The sequence below is a fragment of the Lampetra fluviatilis genome, chromosome 65 (genome assembly GCF_964198595.1).
Source record: "Lampetra fluviatilis chromosome 65, kcLamFluv1.1, whole genome shotgun sequence".
NCBI lineage: Eukaryota > Metazoa > Chordata > Hyperoartia > Petromyzontiformes > Petromyzontidae > Lampetra > Lampetra fluviatilis.
In genome coordinates, this window is record NC_136339.1 from 5,673,209 (window position 1) to 5,691,038 (window position 17,830).

Below are 17,830 nucleotides of genomic sequence, written 5' to 3' on the forward strand. Positions count from 1 at the left end.
AAACTCCAAATATATATTGCAGCAGGCATCAGGGTCGGGATTGAACCCGCGACCTCCTGTAGACCAGGCGAGGTAGTCAACATCTCCTAGCCACCGTGATGATGATGATGATGAGAGACACGCAAACTCCCAATATACAACAGGCGTCAGGGTCGGGATCGAACCCGCGACCTCCTGTAGACCAGGCGAGGTAGTTAACATCTCCTAGCCACCGTGACGCTCCAACACTCATCACAGTCGGGGTGTGGGGGGGGGGGGTGCAGTGCGGGGGGGGGGTGACATGAGGGTGCGAGCGATGGGCAACATCTGTGGAGCGAGGCAATATTTTTAGACCGGGGTTCTAATAACCGGGCCGCCCACGGACCGCAACATCCGGCCCAGCGAAGGCCCCCCGGGAGTGGCCCACCAAGAAACTAAAATGGGCACCCGCTTGTACAGACGTCAGCAATGGGGCGACGAAGGGGGGGTGGGCGGCGGTGGCGTTTTGGCGCTGTCCACCCCACCCACCCCGTCGTGTTGCCGCAGCGCCGGCCTTCATAGGTGCCGCTGCAACTAGCAAACAGCACTTGCCCCACACGGTCTGTTGAGGCTACACGGGTGGGTGGGGGGGGATCTTTTGTCTCGTGTATGTTCGTACCGGTTGCTCTTGAAAGAGCTTCGAAGCCCTGCGGGCTTTAATCGACGGGAACTACGCTCCTGATCCTGTCTGCGTGTCTGTCCGTTGAACTTCTTTCGCACCGTACGTAGCCGACCGTACTCAACGGAGGTGCGGAAAAAACATTGTGCGTGAAAGCGTGTTTGTGTGTTTGTGCGTTCTCTCTCCCCTCCCCCTGCTCCGCACGGCTTTCCTCTGGCTCCTCCCGTTGCCTCCAATGGCTAAAGAAGAAAATAGTTTCGTGTTTGATTCCCGTGCGGGCGATTTCCGGCAACCAAAAATAACAGGAAGGGACATTTTTTTCTTTCTCCAAATCCCGTAAAGTAAAAACAACTCGGTCTTTCAAGAGCCTCGATTCCAACTTTGGTGAATACGAGAGACGGTGGGTCCCGAACAAACAAACGTCACGATGGCCAGCGGCTTCTGGCTGTCCATCTAACAGCGCTTCTGCGGCCGTCTGGAACGTGCTCTTCGCTGGGAGCTATGATGTCACTTTTAAATCATCATCTAGATTGACAGTCATTTTTATTCCTGCTGCTTGTTGTACTTCCCCCTGCTTAGCTCCGATTCTGCATACAGGAACTCTTCGACTTACGAACAAACCTGTCCGTATGTCCAGTTGTCTGTTCGGACCGAGAGTCGTAAGTTAAACTTCCGCGCAATAGATGGCAGTGGTGGCATCTACATCTACAGAACTTGAAGAACCAGTGGCATTTACATCTGTAGAACGTGAAGAACCAGTGGCATCTACATCTACAGAACGTGAAGAACCAGTGGCATCTACATCTGCAGAACGTGAAGAACCAGTGGCATCTACGTCTACAAAACTTGAAGAACCAGTGGCATCTACATCGACAGGAGATTATACAACTTTTAAAGCCACTCCCCGTGTTTAGTGTACACGCCGTACAACGCGTTTGGAATCGACAGGAGTAAAGTTGGACTTGCAAACGAATCAACTTCCTAACAGGCCTCGTTCGTAAGCAGAGGGAGTCCTCTGTGCAATGCAGGTGGCCAACCTCTGGGCTAATAACGATCGGTTCGCCCTCTAGCGGCAATCATTGGAATTGCCACTCAAGAATTCCCATTCATTTGAACGGAGGTGCAGTAGTTACTGCTCGGTCTTGCGATGGAAGCGAGTTTGGGGATTCCATTCATAATTCCTGGGCTCTCTCAGAGTCGCCATTCATTTCAATGGAGACGTGTGAACGAATGGGGTATGATGAAATCTTGTCCATAATCGAGTTTTTTTTGGGTTAGATCGCGTCAATATAAAAGTGTCGTCGTTAAAGCCACCACCACCCGACACAGCGGCCAGTGCTCCGGATGATAGCTGCAAAGTATGAGCTGTCTTTTGATTTAGTGTGCTGATCTTAAAGGTGCATTGAAAAATTAGAATACTCCGATTGATGCTCGTGCTGTTATGGAGTGACTCATGCAGCCAGCTATGGCTGCAAGGTTTTGGTAGTACATGTTGTTTATGTCATTTATTGTGAAAATTCCGTCACAGTTCCTATGATCACTGTTTCATTGCTTTCATGGCTTTATATTGGTGATTGGCTAAACCAAGTGTATTGGTTTAGCCATGTTTGTTGTAGTACGGAGTAAGACTGATGGCCTTAATCTAAGTTGTCTTGTTGTTGTTGTTTGACTTGCATCCCACTGGGATTTTTGCACACGGCGTTGGTGTACGGTGTTTTTTCTGCAATATTTTGTTGTCTTTTCTTGGATTTTCTGTTTGCACTCAGTCACATATTCACTTTAAGATGTTTTTTTGTTCATGTTTTTGTTTTTTGCGGTTGCACCCGATTCAAGAGCCGAATGGCTCACAGGGCTATACCTAATAAATTAACTTGAACTTAGTAAGGTTTGTCACGTGAACAGGGCATGGCAATTCGTTACTGGTACAGCACACCGGTGTGTTGGAGAGCAAATCCACAACATTCACAATTTGACTACTCGGATTGTAAATGCTGTGAATTTACGAATTGGCACTTTCTCTTTACGGGACAAACCCTTAATAATTAATTGGCTGTGTCGGGTGGTGGAGACTTTAACGACACGTTTATATTCACGCGACCTCACCCAAAAAACCCTCTTATGGATAATATTGGCCGCGAAAGCCCTACTACTACTACATGTTAAATTGATGACGTGTTGACGCATCTCTATCTCCTCCCTCTCCTCCCCATCAGGGCTCCCCGAACGCCGCTCGCAAACCCGATGCCTTCCCTCCGGCCGTGACCCCCCGTGCCCCCCGCCACCATCAGCCGGGTGGCTGCTCAGCGTCGACGGCAACGACCGCCCCCCCCCATCACCATCACCACCACCACCACCACCACGGCGCACCGCCCCCGATGTCCTCTTCCTGCTCCTTCCCCGCCTCCCTCTGCCCGACGTCGTCCGCCACGTCCTCCTCGTCGTCCTCCTCCTCCTCCTCGTCGTCCTCGTCGCACCAGCGGCGCTCCTACCACTTCGAAGTCGCCCCCGGCTCCTTCCCGACCGCCCAGATGTTCCACCACGAGTTCCACGAGCTGCCTCCCGTCCATCCGCCGCCGCCGCCCCCGTCCCGGCCCGTCCCTCCGACCCCGCCGGCGAGCGGGGCGGGGTCGGAGCCGGCCGGCGCGGACTCGGCCGGAAGGGCGTCGCCCTGCGGCCGCGTGGGCGGCACAGCCGCGGCGGCTGCGTGCACCGCGGCTGGTACCGCGGCCGGCGTGCAGCATCAGCAGCAGCAGCAACAGCCGGCTCAGGTGAGTTTTGCGAGGCCTTTCCCGCCTCTACCTTTCGTGTTGGGATGGCGAGCTCCGGTCATCCTCGCGACGCAGATGTCGGCTTGCCGTCCGAACAAAGGCAGTGGTCACTGCTGCTCCTTGCGGCCGTCTGGAACGCGCTTCTTCTTCCTTACGATGTTGGGAAGCGACTGGGAGCTACGCTGCACTTTTAAATCGCCAAGATCTGCTTGTTGTTGTGTGTTAGTTTGTTATCCTTGCCCACCCCCCCAGCGCACCTCCGATTAGCGCGGTTGGCTGCGTACGGCGGTGCGAAAGAAGATCAGCATATGTACAGCATGCATGCAATTACGTCAGTAATAATAACAACGATAATTATTTCGATTTGTGCCGCCGACGCACGGTGTCCGCTTATCGCTCGCGTAGAAAGGGGGAGGGAGGGCGACTCGGAGACGCGAGGAGGAGGGGGAGGGAGGAGGAGGAGGAGGGGGAGGGAGGAGGAGGGGGAGGGAGGAGGAGGGGGAGGGAGGAGGAGGGGGAGGGAGGAGGAGGGGGAGGGAGGAGGAGGGGGAGGGAGGAGGAGGGGGAGGGAGGAGGAGGGGGAGGGAGGAGGGGGGAGGGAGGGAGGAGGGGGAGGGAGGAGGAGGGGGTGGGAGGAGGAGGGGGGAGGGAGGAGGGGGAGGGAGGGAGGAGGGGGAGGGAGGGAGGAGGGGGAGGGAGGAGGAGGGGGAGGGAGGAGGAGGGGGAGGAGGAGGGGGAGGGGGAGGAGGGGGGGAGGGGGAGGAGGGAGGTAGGAGGGGGAGGAGGGGGAGGAGGAGGGGGAGGGGGAGGAGGGGGGGAGGGGGAGGAGGAGGGAGGAGGGGGAGGAGGAGGGGGAGGAGGACCCGCGGGCTAGCAGAAGGCAGCCACACGATCGAGATGGCACGAACAATCGCCCAAGCTCTGGGAAACATTCTTCGGTATTAAGGCGTCATCAGCCGATTCATGCGACGCTTGTCTTACCCAGTAAGGCCTCGCCGAGTCTCGAGACTCTTTTTTCAAGAAGGAGCCGGGGGGCGACTTCGAGCACTGATAATGTTGTGTGTGTTGCACGTGTGTGTGTTGCATGCGTGCGTTGTGTGTGTTGTGTGTTCCGTGCATTGGGTGTGTGTTATATGTGTTGCGTGAGTTCCGTGTGTTGCGTGCGTGTGTTCCGTGTGTTGCGTGCGTGTGTTCCGTGTGTGTGCGTGTGTGTTGCGTGTGTTCCGTGTGTTCCGTGTGTTGCGTGCGCAGGGGAAGCTGTGCCCTCAAAGCTTCAATGACTACGAGCTGCCCACGGCACCCCCAGCACAGCCCACGGTGTTGATGTGAGTCTCCACCGGTGCACCGCAACCACGTGTGTGTGCCTGTGCACTGCCAAAGGGTCCTCCCTGCGTAGCCCGCACTGAAGGACGTTGGGTCAAGTGCTGTTAGCGCTGGGGAGACAAAGGCGGCCGGACGTGGTGTTGGCCACGCCACCCCCTGAATGTTTGTGTACCGTGCCGGCATTAATAGGTGCTCGCCGAACGGCGAGCACACTGAAAGACAATGCACCATCAGAGTATGAGAGCTCGGGGTAAGCATTTACACCATTGGTACCTTCATTTGCCAGTAAAAAATATGATAATTGTTTTTTTTTGTTGCCAGATAAAAGGGTAAAAAAACCAATTATCATATTTTTTACTGGCAAATGAGGTACCAATAGTGCCCGACCTTATTACAGACCAAGTCAGATTTTATTGGTCACCCCGTGCCCCTGATGAATCTCAAAGTCTCATCGCAAGTGAGAGAAACACAAACAAATAGACGATTTTTTCTTTCTAGATTTGAAGCTTTCGTGACTGCAAGGATTCATACTCTTAGGTTTTTTCGGTAAAGTCACGTAGGTAAAAAAAAGAAAATTCTAATTAATAAAAGAAATAAAAAATCAGGACGTTTCGAAGGCAACACAAGTCTCCGTCATCAGGTGGGACCGTCACAGCCAGATTTATTACTTTTATTAATTTTAATTTTATTTTTTACCTTACGTGACTTTACTGAAAAAACCTAGACGATTTTTTATTGTTATTCTTTTTTGCCCGTATCGAAACGGCCGTACGCCGTATGGACCTGATAACCCAATTTCCCTGCACAAGAATACGGGGCAAACCGTACAGGTATGCAGGCTATGCAGGCTATGCAGGCACGCCATGGGGGGGGGGGGGTTGTGTGTGTGTGTGTTGGCATCTATTTTGCATCATGGTTAACCGGTGAGCGGACTTTGCTTCCTATCGGCCTCGCCATCAAATTCCACGCGAGGCAAATTACTCAACAGCACTTACCCCCCCCCCACATCCTCCACCCCCCCACCTCCACCCCCCCACCTCCACCCCCCCCATCTCGACCCCCCCCCACATCCCCTCCCACATCCACCCCCCCACGCTCCATTAAGGCTACGCGGGGGATCTGTCTCTGACACGCATGCGTGTGTGTGTTACCCCCCCCCTTGGCTCAGTGTGTGTGTGTGCGTGTCACCCTTAACTCAGTGTGTGTGTGTCACCCTTGCCTCAGCGTGTGTGTGTGTGTGTCACCCTTGGCTCAGTGTGTGTGTGTTCCCTCTGGCTCAGCGCGTGTGTGTGTTACCCCTTGCTACATCGCGTGTGTGTGTCACCCTTGGCTCAGTGTGTGTATGTGTTCCCACTGCTCAGCGTGTGTGTGTGTCACCCTTGGCTCAGCGTGTGTGTGTGTGTGCCTTGGCTCAGCGTGTGTGTCACCCTTGGCTCAGCGTGTGTGTGTATCACCCTTGGCTCAGCGTGTGTGTGTGTTCCCACTGCTCAGCGTGTGTGTGTGTCACCCTTGGCTCAGCGTGTGTGTGTGTGTCCCTTGGCTCAGCGTGTGTGTCACCCTTGGCTCAGCGTGTGTGTGTATCACCCTTGGCTCAGCGTGTGTGTGTGTTCCCCTTCGCTCAGCGTGTGTGTGTTACCCCTTGACTCAGCGTGTGTGTGTGTTCCCACTGCTCAGCATGTGTGTGTGTGTGTCCCTTGGCTCAGCGTGTGTGTGTGTATCACCCTTGGCTCAGCGTGTGTGTGTTCCCCTTCGCTCAGCGTGTGTGTGTGTGTGCGCGTCACCCTTGCCTCAGTATGTGTGTGTTCCCCTTGGCTCGGTGTGTGTGTGTTACCCCTTGACTCAGCATGTGTGTGTTCCCTCTGGCTCAGCGTGTGCCCGGATGAGCGGGAGATGCCCGAAGGAGCAGAGGTGGTGGAGCCACCGTCGGTGCCGACCGCCTCCTCCTCCTCCTCCTCCGCCGCTGCTGCTGCCGCTGCTGCTGCTGCTGTGTGGGGCGCCTCCTGCCCCAGGTGCTTGCCCACACAGAACCCCACGCGCCCACTCGCAAGCGGTGGCGAGATGTTAGCTGCCTCGCCTGGTATACAGGAGGTCGTGGGGTCGATCCCACAGTCGCGAGATGTTAGCTACATCTCCTGGTCTACAGGAGGTCGTGGGTTTGATCCCATGGTGGCGAGATGTTAGCTACCTCGCCTGGTATACAGGAGGTCGTGGGGTCGATCCCACAGTCGCGAGATGTTAGCTACATCTCCTGGTCTACAGGAGGTCGTGGGTTTGATCCCATGGTGGCGAGATGTTAGCTACCTCGCCTGGTCTACAGGAGGTCGTGGGGATGATCTCACGGTGGTAAAATGTTACCTCGCCTGGTATGCAAGAGTTCGTAGGTTCGTTCCTGACAAAATCCCTGCTGTATATTTGAAGTTTGTGGTGTTTCTCTCTTTCTCCCTCCACATTTATAATCAACATCACGTGTTCTGACTATTTGGCTGCTATAAATTCCCACGTGATAAGCCACGTGCTTGAGCTATCACATGTGACCAAGCCGCTTTTGAAAAAGAGCTACGTAGCTCAGTGGGACTTTCCTGGTAAAATAAAAATTGCTTCGTTTTATAGTTTAGTTTCATGCATGAGTAAGCAGAGCTCAGAGAGCATTGCAATATCTGGGACACGGTCCCACCATCGTTGAGCTCCTACGTCAGGCGAGGCCGCGTTGGCTGGGTCATGTAGCCCACATCCCCAGCCACCGCATGTCCAAGCAGCTTCTGTTTGGCTGGATAGAGGGGGGCTATACGGGCGTGGAGAAGAGATGGAGCTGATGCGGTACGGGAGGATTTGGAGCTGAGTGGGACTTGCCGAAGATGAGTAGTTTTTTTTACTAAATAACTCGATGGATACGCAAACAATGTCCGTCTCGCTACGGAGAGACTTGCGTAGCGATCCATAGACTCAGATAGGGACCCATAGACTCGCTTCGAAACCCATAGACTCACATAGAAACCCAGATTCGCATAGAGACCCGTAGACTCACATATAGACCCATAGGCTTATATAGAGACCCATAGACTCACATAGATGCTGCCGAGACACTGAATTTCGAAACCGGACGATTTAAACCAGCGGTTCTTCACCTCTACTGCAGCCTTGCCACCCCCCATTGCTCGAGACCCGGTCTCCCTGAGTCTCAATCCAAACTCTGACCCTGAGACCTGGTCTCCCTGAGTCTCAATCAGGACTCTGACCCTGAGACCCGGTCTCCCTGAGTCCCAATCAGTACTATGATTCTGAGACCTGGTCTCCCTGAGTCTCAATCAGGACTCTGACCCTGAGACCCGGTCTCCCTGAGTCTTAATCAGGACTTTGACCCTGAGACCCGGTCTCCCTGAGTCCCAATCAGTACTATGATTCTGAGACCCGGTCTCCCTGTGTCTCAATCAGGACTCTGACCCTGAGACCCGGTCTCCCTGAGTCTTAATCAGGACTTTGAATCTGAGAACCCAGTCTCCCTGAGTCTTCACCGGGACCCTGACCCTGTGACCCGGTCTCCCCAAGTCCCAATCAGGACTTTGAGTCTGAGACTCGGTCTCACTGAGTCTCAATCCAAATTCTGACCCTGAGACCTGGTGTCCCTGAGTCTCAATCCAAACTCTGACCCTGAGACCCGGTCTCCCTGAGTCTTCACCAGGACTCTGACCCTGAGACCCGGTCTCCCCGAGTCCCAATCAGGAGACCATGTCTCTTCGCGCTGATGTTTCAATCAAGCCTCCTGCAATCCCAAGATTTCGCCGTGACGTCGCCGCGTGTTTTTTCGGCTTTTGCCTCTCACACAGGACCGATTTTGCGAACCAGACCTACAGCACAGTCTGCAAACGGACAGGAGGTGGCGCTGCAGACGCAACGCAACAGCCACAGGCTCACACGCAAGAGGGTGAGATCGGTGGGGGGGGGTGCGTGTGCGAGTGTGTGTATGTATATTTGTACGGGGAGGGGTGGTGCAGCGGTTAGCGCGCTGCGCTACGAACCCGGCGACCCGAGTTCCATTCCCGCTCATGGCCACAAACACCAGTGACGGTTATCTGAACCGGTCCTGGGCCTCCCCTAGGTCGACTCATCCTCAAATGAGTACTTGATGCAGTTTTTAAACATCGCCACGAGGGAGACAAAGGCGGCCGGGCGTGGTGCTGGCCACCCGTCCCCTCGTGTGCCGTTCCGGCCTTGATAGGTGCTGCTCACTAACAGCACTTGCCCCAACAGTTTGTTAAACAATTAAACTAAACGTTTTTTTATTTTACCAGTTGAGGCCCCACTGAGCTATGTAGCTCTGTTGCAGAAGCGACCTGGCAATCACAAATCGTAGCTCAACGAAGTAGACTTATCATCATCACGTGGAACTTTATAGCAGCCAGATGTTGATTCTACATGCGGAGGGAAAAACCGGAGGACCTGGAGAAAAATCCACGTGACCAAGGGGAGAGAGAGAGACACGCAAACTCCAAATATACAACAGGCAGTCAGGGTCTGGATAGAACCCACGACCTCCTGCATACCAGACGATGTCGTTAACATCTCGCTACAATGGCTCCCCTTAAGGCTACGTGGGGGAATCTTCGTCTTTTGTGTCTGTGTGTGTGTGTACGTACAGAGAGCCCTTACGACCTCCTCCCGTCGCCCGTCCCCGCCGTGTTGAGTCACCGGGATCTTCCCGAGGGCACCTGGACCCCCACCGTGGGACCCGGCACGGCCGACACTGACCCCCCCGCCAGCCTCCCAGGCAAGGACACCTTCTCGTTCGTACGCAGTGAAGGTTTAAGGAACGAAACACCGGTGGACTTCTCCACAAATATGTGGCCGTCGCCTGGCGAAGCCGGCTGTAGTCGCTGGCGAAACGTCACGGTGCTCAGATTGTAAATGTCGTGGCTTGGCTCTCCAACACGCGACCGGTGTGCTGTACTAGTATACTACACTATACACTACTATACACTACACTATACACTACACTATACACTACGCTATACACTACACTATACACTAGTGCTGTACTAGTATACTACACTATACACTACACTATACAATATACTACTATACACTACACTATACACTAGTGCTGTACTAGTATACTACACTATACACTACACTATACACTACTATACACTACGCTATACACTACACTATACACTACACTACTATACACGGTCTCCCTGAGTCTCACTCAGGACTCTGACCCTGAGACTCGGTAAGACCGGGTCTCAGCATTAGCTTACTCATTGGCTTTGCCATTGTCATCATGAAACCCTCGAGAAAGAGACACCCGGACCCCGGGGTTCATTCTTGTTATGTCACAGGTCACATTTGATTTCGTTTTAAACCACCCTTTTTTTTTTCCTTCTCTCCTTCAGATGCCCACCAGGCCCCAGCCAGGCCTCCGAAGCCTCTACCTCGCCTGGCGGTTGACTCGAACCTCACCCCGTCCATCGAGGCCTCATCGGCCTCTAGCCGGGACTCGGGCCTACCTACTTGGGACTCGGGCCTAACTAGCCGGGACTCGTGCCTACCTGTCCGAGAAGCAGCCGTCACGAGTCGGGAGGCCAGCCTTACGGGATCCTGTCGAGAAATGGGCCTACCTAACCGGGACTCGGGGGGCCTCGCTAGCCGGGAAGCAGGCCTCGCCGGAACTGGCTCGGCCAATCGACACGCGCCCTCGGCCAGTCGAGAGGCAGGCCTGGCGGGTTGGGAGCCGCTACCGCCGGGCCGAGACCAGCAGGCGAAGATGGACGGAGAGATCGCGAAGCTGATGGGAGAGGGCTACTCCTTCGAGGACGTCCGGCGGGCTCTGGGCATCGCCCACAACGACGTGGTGATGGCGAAGAGCATCCTGCGAGAGTTCGTGCCGCGGTCTTGACCCCCGAGTGCCCCGGCGCGTTTGGCTTCGGCGGTTTCAGGCCCCAGCGGTTGCCCCCCCCCTGCTCCCCCACGCGCCCCCCGCTCGCCGCCCCCCCCCCACTGGTTAACACCGCGGGTGTACTAACCACAAACTCGACCGCGGCGGACGCCCCGCAGCGAAGACGTTTTAAAAAAAGAGATCCGGCGACGTCGCTCGACCGCGGCGTGGTTTAATCGACTGCTTGCAAAATTACTTTGTTGGTCAGCAACAACAACGACAACAGAACCACCACAAAGCGACGTCGCTAGAGGTTGGGGGGGTGGGGTGGGGGTAATGGGTAGGTGGTACCCCTTTGGCTAAGACTGCCGAAGAAAGGGGGGGGGGGCGTCTCTGGACGTACACCGCTTCTTCTTTGGAGGCGCGGCATCGATGTTGAGTTGGCGACGACGGCGACGATTTCTACGCCCGTTCGGGGCGGCGTTCGTGACAGGAGCCTTGAGCGCGGCGAGCGCTCGGCACGGAACGTTCATCCTCCTTGCCCTCCACCCTCCGGCGTAGGCGGCGCCGTTGTTGCACCGCGCGGCTCTCACCCCACCCTAACGCGATCTCGGTGGTGCGGAAATCGAGCTGGGAAGGGGAAGGAGAGAGGAGGAGGAGGAAACACAAATACCGTGCTTGGAAGAACGGTGTCACCGAAGAAGGTCCCACCCCCCCCCCACCCCACCGCCGGCACGGTGGTTGGCGGCGAAACGTCGGACATGGTGGCGGCGCGCGGAAAGATGCGCGGAGTTGGGGAGAGCTCATCCGGAGAAGAAGGAACGTGATTTTGCGTTGTTGTTTTATTTGTTGTTGTACGTTTGCTGTCACGGTGCCCTGCCACGTGCGACGCCTTGGGCATTTCGAAACTCCCACCGCTGCCCCCTCCCTAAACCCTCACCCACTCCGCTAGGTTGGCAGTGCCGCCGCCGCCATTGTTGTTGGGCGGGGCGAGCGACGCGCGTGGGTTAGCGTGGGTGAGCGTGGGTGAGCGTGGGTTAACGTGGGTTAACGTGGGTGAGCGTGGGTGAGCGAGCGCGTGTGTACATGTTGCCGATGTGCGTGTGAATGCAAAGACACGCCGGCGATTGGGAGGGTGACCCGAGGAAGATAATAATATTTCTCACATTTATTGATTACTCCAGAGTAAATTAACGCCAATGTAATCCTGTGTTCTGCCGTTTAAAAAAAGAAAAAGTAACAATCTGATTATCGTATTATATTGTGTTTTTGGGGGGGGGGGGGGGCGGGGAGGGGATGTTGGCACAGTGGTTGTGGTGGTGGTTGTGGTGGTTGTGGTGTTGTTAGTGGTCAGCGCGCTCCGAATCACGATCCAGAATCCTGCCGGTTTGACTCCATCTCTCCCCGGTCCCTCCACCATTCGTTTCCCCTACGACTGTGGGGGGCTTGCTAATCGTAATCTGTGTTCATGAGCTGCTGCTAACTGCCCCCCCCACCCACCACCCCCCCCCCCCCCCCCCCATTTACCCGAGCTGCTGACGTAATAATTCCCCATTCTTTTTAATTGTTTTTTTATTATAACTTTTTTCTGAATTTTTAAGCAAATCACACAAAGCAATCGGCGGGTGCCCACCAGCCATTCGGGCGATAGGGGACTACTCACCAAACATAATAGTAGGTTTTTACCCTTTTAACTGGTACAAAACTGACACCTTTATTCAAGGCATCATGTTTGCAATGACCACAACACAAGTAGTCAAAAAAGCAAACAAAAAGAAGCAACTCTGATAAGGATGATAATATGCACTGTCCTTGAAGTTGGTAAAAACCTACTATTATATTTTGCCACTGGTAAAAGAGATCTCATAGTGTAAATGCTTACCCCGAGCTCTCAATACTCTGATATTGCACTGTGTTTGAGTTGTACGCCTTCTGGTGTCATCTGGCCCTACACCAATGGGGACTAGGCTCTAAAGAAAGCCGTCTCGGGTGTGGGCCAATCAACTTCAAGGACAGTGCATATTATCATCCTTATCAGAGTTGCTTCTTTTTGTTTGCTTTTTTGACTACTTGTGTTGTGGTCATTGCAAACATGATGCCTTGAATAAAGGTGTCAGTTTTGTACCAGTTAAAAGGGTAAAAACCTACTATTATATTTTGCCACTGGTAAAAGAGATCTCATAGTGTAAATACTCACCAAACGCCGAGTAATCGAATCCGCCTCCGCCTATCCGATCAGAGCCATCGCGACGGGGGATGCCGATGCGTTACGTTCAAAGTTCATTTATTAGGTATAGCCCTGTGAGCCATTCGGCTCTTGAATCGGGTGCAACCGCAACAAACAAAAAACATGAACAAGAAAACATCTTAAAGTGACTATGTGCAAACAGAAAATCCAAGAAAAGACTGCAAGATATTGCAGAAAAAAATCACCGTACACCAACGCCTTGTGCAAATATCCCACCCTGTGCAAATATGTAGACGTCCTCGGTGCCGGCCGCGTTTTATCGACTTGCAGAACACGTGGGTGACCTCTCTGTCTGCGCTATCATGTCTGTGGGAGCAGTGGTGACGGTTCGGGTGCTGCGCTCCGAACCCGGCGATTCGGGTTCGGTTCCCGCTCACGGCCAACACCGGTGACGATTGTCTGGACCAGTGGCCTGGTGGGCCCCTCCCCTAGGTCGACTCGGCCTCAAATAATAATAATGCAATTTATAACGCGCGCAAATTTGCGGACGTAACGGCCGCGACTCAGAGTCACTCGAAAGCACGTGGTTATAGAGGTGAGTTTTGAAGTGTCTCTTGAAGGAGACGATTGAGGTGATGCTGGGAATGTGCAGAGGGACGGCGTTCCAGACTGTTGGGGCTGCCACCGAGAAGCGGGGGTGACGTGTCATGACATCGCCACCAGGGAAAGAAAGGCGGCCGGGCGTGGTGCTGGCCACCCACCCACACCTTTCGTGTGCCACCGTGCCGGCCTTCGTAGGTGCTCGCTAACAGCACTTGACCCAACAGTCTGTTGAGGCTTTACCGGGGGGGGGGGATCTTTGTCTTGTGTGTGTGTAAATGTAGGGAGCGGAGTGGCGAACACGAGTTCGATTCCCGCTCACGGCCACCACCGACAACACCGGCGGCGATTGTCTGAACCGGTCCTGGTGGGGGGAACTAGGTCATCAACTCCGGTCTCCAAAGGAGCCCTTTGCCACGTGGAGTCTTAGACATCAGCGCTGGGAAGACAAAGACGGCTGGGCGCGGCGGTGCTGGCCACCACCCAAACCCCGTCTCGTGTGCCACAGTGCCGGCCTTCGTAGGTGCACGCTGCTCGCTACTAACAGCACTTGTCCCCCAACAGTCCGGTTGAAGGCTATCCTCGGGGGGGTTTGCGGATCTTTTGTCTTTGCTGTACGTGTAATACAAAGCGGCCTGTACGCAAAACGTCCAAACCCGTTCACGAATTCGTACTGCGTTTGTTTTTGTGCGATCGTGACATACGACTCCCCCCCCCTTCTCCTTCCTCCTACGACGAGGGCGTTCGCGCGCGTTCGGATGATCGGAGCTCCCGAAGCAACGTGGACCGAAACGTCGGACCTTTAGCCACCGAGCACAATGCGCGGCAACGCAAGCTCCCCCCCCCCCCCCCCTCCTTCGGCAAACAGCGGATGTTGCAAAGGTCTCAGTGTAACGGCGAAAGGCACCGGCCCCCCCTACCCCGCCCCCCCCCCCGGTTGGTGTGACGATTATATCTTATTTTATATTTACACGTGTATATATATATAAAGCGCAGTCACTCAAGGCCGCTTGGCTCAGTAACAACAACAACAACAAAAGCACGACGACGACAACACGGAGTAATAGAACGATTTTCAATGGCGGCGGCGAGGGGGGGGGGTTAGGCGCTACGTGGTCATGAGGACTGAGCGACAGAGGTCGCAATACCCGTACCCTACCCGATACCCGGTTACCCGTACCCGGCCGGGTACAGGTACGGGTAGCCGTTTGCAACCCTGGTGCGGCCGGGTACGGGTAGGCCGTGAGTCACTGGTGAGTCACCGTTTGTCACTCATTTCGGGTAGGGTACGGGTAGTTAACGGGTACCCGTACCTGGCCGGGTACAGGTACCCGTTTGCGACCCTGGTGCGGCCGGGTACGGGTAAGGAATTAAAACCCGTTTGCGACTTCTGCTGAGCGATGGAGGGGTAGCGAAAGGGAGCTGTAGGGAAGGAGAAGGAGGAGGGCGAGGGAGGAGGAAGGGAATGGGCGGTGGGGAAGAGGGGAGCTCGCGAATGCGCGTTGAACTTCCTCTTCGGCGAGCCCGACCGGCTTTCGAGATATTGGAACGCCGTTCCGCTTGACGTCGTTGCAATCGGAGTCGGTAGATAGATTCAAGTCTGCTTTGAAAAGCCATCTCATCGAGGTGGCCTACCCTCTTTAATTTGGTTTTTGTTTCCTGCTTTTTATGCATTGGCGCATTGGGGGGATCCTCGGATGGAATGCCGCATCATACGTTTGAATCATTATTATTTGCCAAACCGCGGGACCACCTCTCGCTCGCTGTCCGTCGCTGCCTCGACTCGAATGCCCCATCACTGTCGGGGGGGGGGGAGGGTCTTGGGTCTTCGCTTCCACCTGGCCCTTTTCTCAACGGCAACAAACTCTTGTGGCAGTAAGAGGCGATGAGCCCGATGAGGCTACGCAGCTCTTTCATTTTTTCTTTCTCTCCTACAACCAGAGGTCGCAAACGGATTTTGATTCCTTACCCGTACCCGGCCGCACCAGGGTCGCAAACGATTACCCGTTCCCGGGCGGGTACGGGTAGCCGGGTATCGGGTAGGGTACGGGTATCGGGTACCCGGTTGCGACCTCTGCCTCCAACGCAACACATCCACCGTCGAATTTAACGACGGCTCGCTCGCGGCCTCTCAAAGGAGAAAGCGAAATCGGCGACGTGTCGGGCAAGTTGGCCCTATTGCCGTAGCGCCTGACTTCTTAAAATCAAACTCTCTGCAGTGAGCGTGCGACTGCGGTCATCTCGAGCAGAACAACTGTGGCTGTCGCCTGATGATGCTGGCGGTGGTTGTCGTAGTTTGTAATTACCGGCGAAACGTCGCGGTACACGAATTGTAAATGTGTGTGTCGTGGGTTTTACTCGCCCAACACGCAAACCAGTTGGTGCTGAACTAGTGAACTAATCGGCACGTTTTGTTTACGTGACAAACCCCTTACTGATTGGCTGTGTCGAGTGGTGGTGGTGGCGGCGGCGGCGGGTTTAACGAGACATTCATACTTACGCGATCTAACCCAAAAAATATAAAAATATGATTACGGCCAAAACAGGCCGCACACAACATGTAACGACGCAATGCCCGATCCACAAATACGGAAGGAGACTTTACGGCGATGATGACAATGATACACTACTCTGCTGCTGCTCCTGTGACGTGGTTATCTGTGGCCTGACCCACCTGAATGTGAAATTGCTCATTGTCGCTCGTACGACAAGAAGACGATGGCACAAACTGCTGCTTGTGTGTGTGTGTGCGTTTGTTGTCCTTCCCGCCCGCACCTCCGATTAGCGCGGTTGGCTACGTACGGTGCGAAAGAAGTTCAATGTACACACAGTACAGGATAGGGTACGGGGTGGGGGGGCTGCTTTAAGCGTGGAGGACAGACCTCACCCGTACCTTCAGGAGAGCGAGCGAGCGAGAGCGAATGTGACACGCGGTGTGAGGAACGCGGTAACGTGGCCGCCCGCCCGGCCGCGCATATGAAACGGCCGGATTTGTGAGCCTCCAGAGAACGTGGACCGTCAATTACCCCCCCCACCCCCCCCCCCATCACGCACAAGCACTATTGCACTGGGTGGGGTTGGGAAGGGCGGTTAACTGGTCGGGATGGATATGTAACGTTGCACTACACTGCACTTCGTTAGACTGCTCCATCCAGGCTGCCCAACACAAGTCTGTAACTTCGTGCGAGTCTGTGGTGCCCTGTGCGAGTCTTTGTGTCTCCGCGGGTCTGTGGGTCTCTGTGCGAGCTCGTGGGTTTCTATGCGAATCGATGGTTTTATATGCGAGTCTGTGGGTCTCTATACTGGGCGGAGATCATCAACTCTCATGGGCAGCGGCTTGAAACCTCGATCAGAACTAAGGCTCCCAGATTTGCCGGCTCCGCGTTTCTGACCTCTGCCCACCTCCCTGGCCTCTTCTCCACACTTCAGTCCACAACATCTCCGCCGAGCTGGTTAGGTACAAGGCTCATCTTCCCCGTGGTTATATTGGGAGGGGGGTTGGGGAGTGGGGGACTAATATCGCACGCGGTTGCTTGTAACCGGCAGAGTTATCCATATGGGATCGACCTGAGCAGATGACACCGCGGGATGATAGGATGAATCTGCATCTGGACTCCTCTTATCCGCAGACATTCACGAGTAAATGGGAGTAATGGTGTGGCATCCGTTGATTATGGCTTACTCTGCGGATAATGGGATGAATCTGCATCTGGACTCCTCTTATCCGCAGACATCCACGAGTAAATGGGAGTAATGGTGTGGCATCCGTTGATTATGGCTTACTCTGCGGATAATGGGATGAATCTGCATCTGGACTCCTCTTATCCGCAGACATCCACGAGTAAATGGGAGTAATGGTGTGGCATCCGTTGATTATGGCTTACTCTGCGGATAATGGGATGAATCTGCATCTGGACTCCTCTTATCCGCAGACATCCACGAGTAAATGGGAGTAATGGTGTGGCATCCGTTGATTATGGCTTACTCTGCGGATAATGGGATGAATCTGCATCTGGACTCCTCTTATCCGCAGACATCCACGAGTAAATGGGAGTAATGGTGTGGCATCCGTTGATTATGGCTTACTCTGCGGATAATGGGATGAATCTGCATCTGGACTCCTCTTATCCGCAGACATTCACGAGTAAATGGGAGTAATGGTGTGGCATCCGTTGATTATGGCTTACTCTGCGGATAATGGGATGAATCTGCATCTGGACTCCTCTTATCTGCAGAAATTCGCAGGTAACATCGTGGATAATAGGATTAATGTGCATATCGACTGCTCTTATCTGCAGAAATTCACGTGTAAATAGGAGTAATGATGTAACATCAATTACTCATTGGCTAACTCCGCAGGTAATAGGATGAATTGCCTGCATGGCGACTGTTGTCTGCGGAAAGCCGGGAAAATGCAGACAATAGGACTAAATACGTTGGCC

At 54.4% G+C, this 17,830-nt stretch overlaps 1 protein-coding gene across 4 annotated transcripts in view; it reads left to right on the plus strand.

Moving 5' to 3' along the window:
- LOC144952053 (uncharacterized) overlaps positions 1-14,294 on the plus strand; it is a 49,876-nt gene extending 35,582 nt beyond the window's left edge. For 3 of the 4 annotated variants that reach the window (XM_078882446.1, XM_078882449.1, XM_078882448.1), the window contains exons 11-16: positions 2,851-3,405; positions 4,657-4,730; positions 6,597-6,737; positions 8,553-8,650; positions 9,365-9,493; positions 10,119-14,294. In XM_078882446.1, the coding sequence (XP_078738572.1) occupies positions 2,851-3,405; positions 4,657-4,730; positions 6,597-6,737; positions 8,553-8,650; positions 9,365-9,493; positions 10,119-10,621 (1,500 nt within the window). In that variant the 3' untranslated portion in view covers positions 10,622-14,294. The remainder of the gene's footprint in view (positions 1-2,850; positions 3,406-4,656; positions 4,731-6,596; positions 6,738-8,552; positions 8,651-9,364; positions 9,494-10,118) is intronic. The other variant, XM_078882447.1, reaches the window with a different exon arrangement.
- Positions 14,295-17,830: the final 3,536 nt, after the last annotated feature.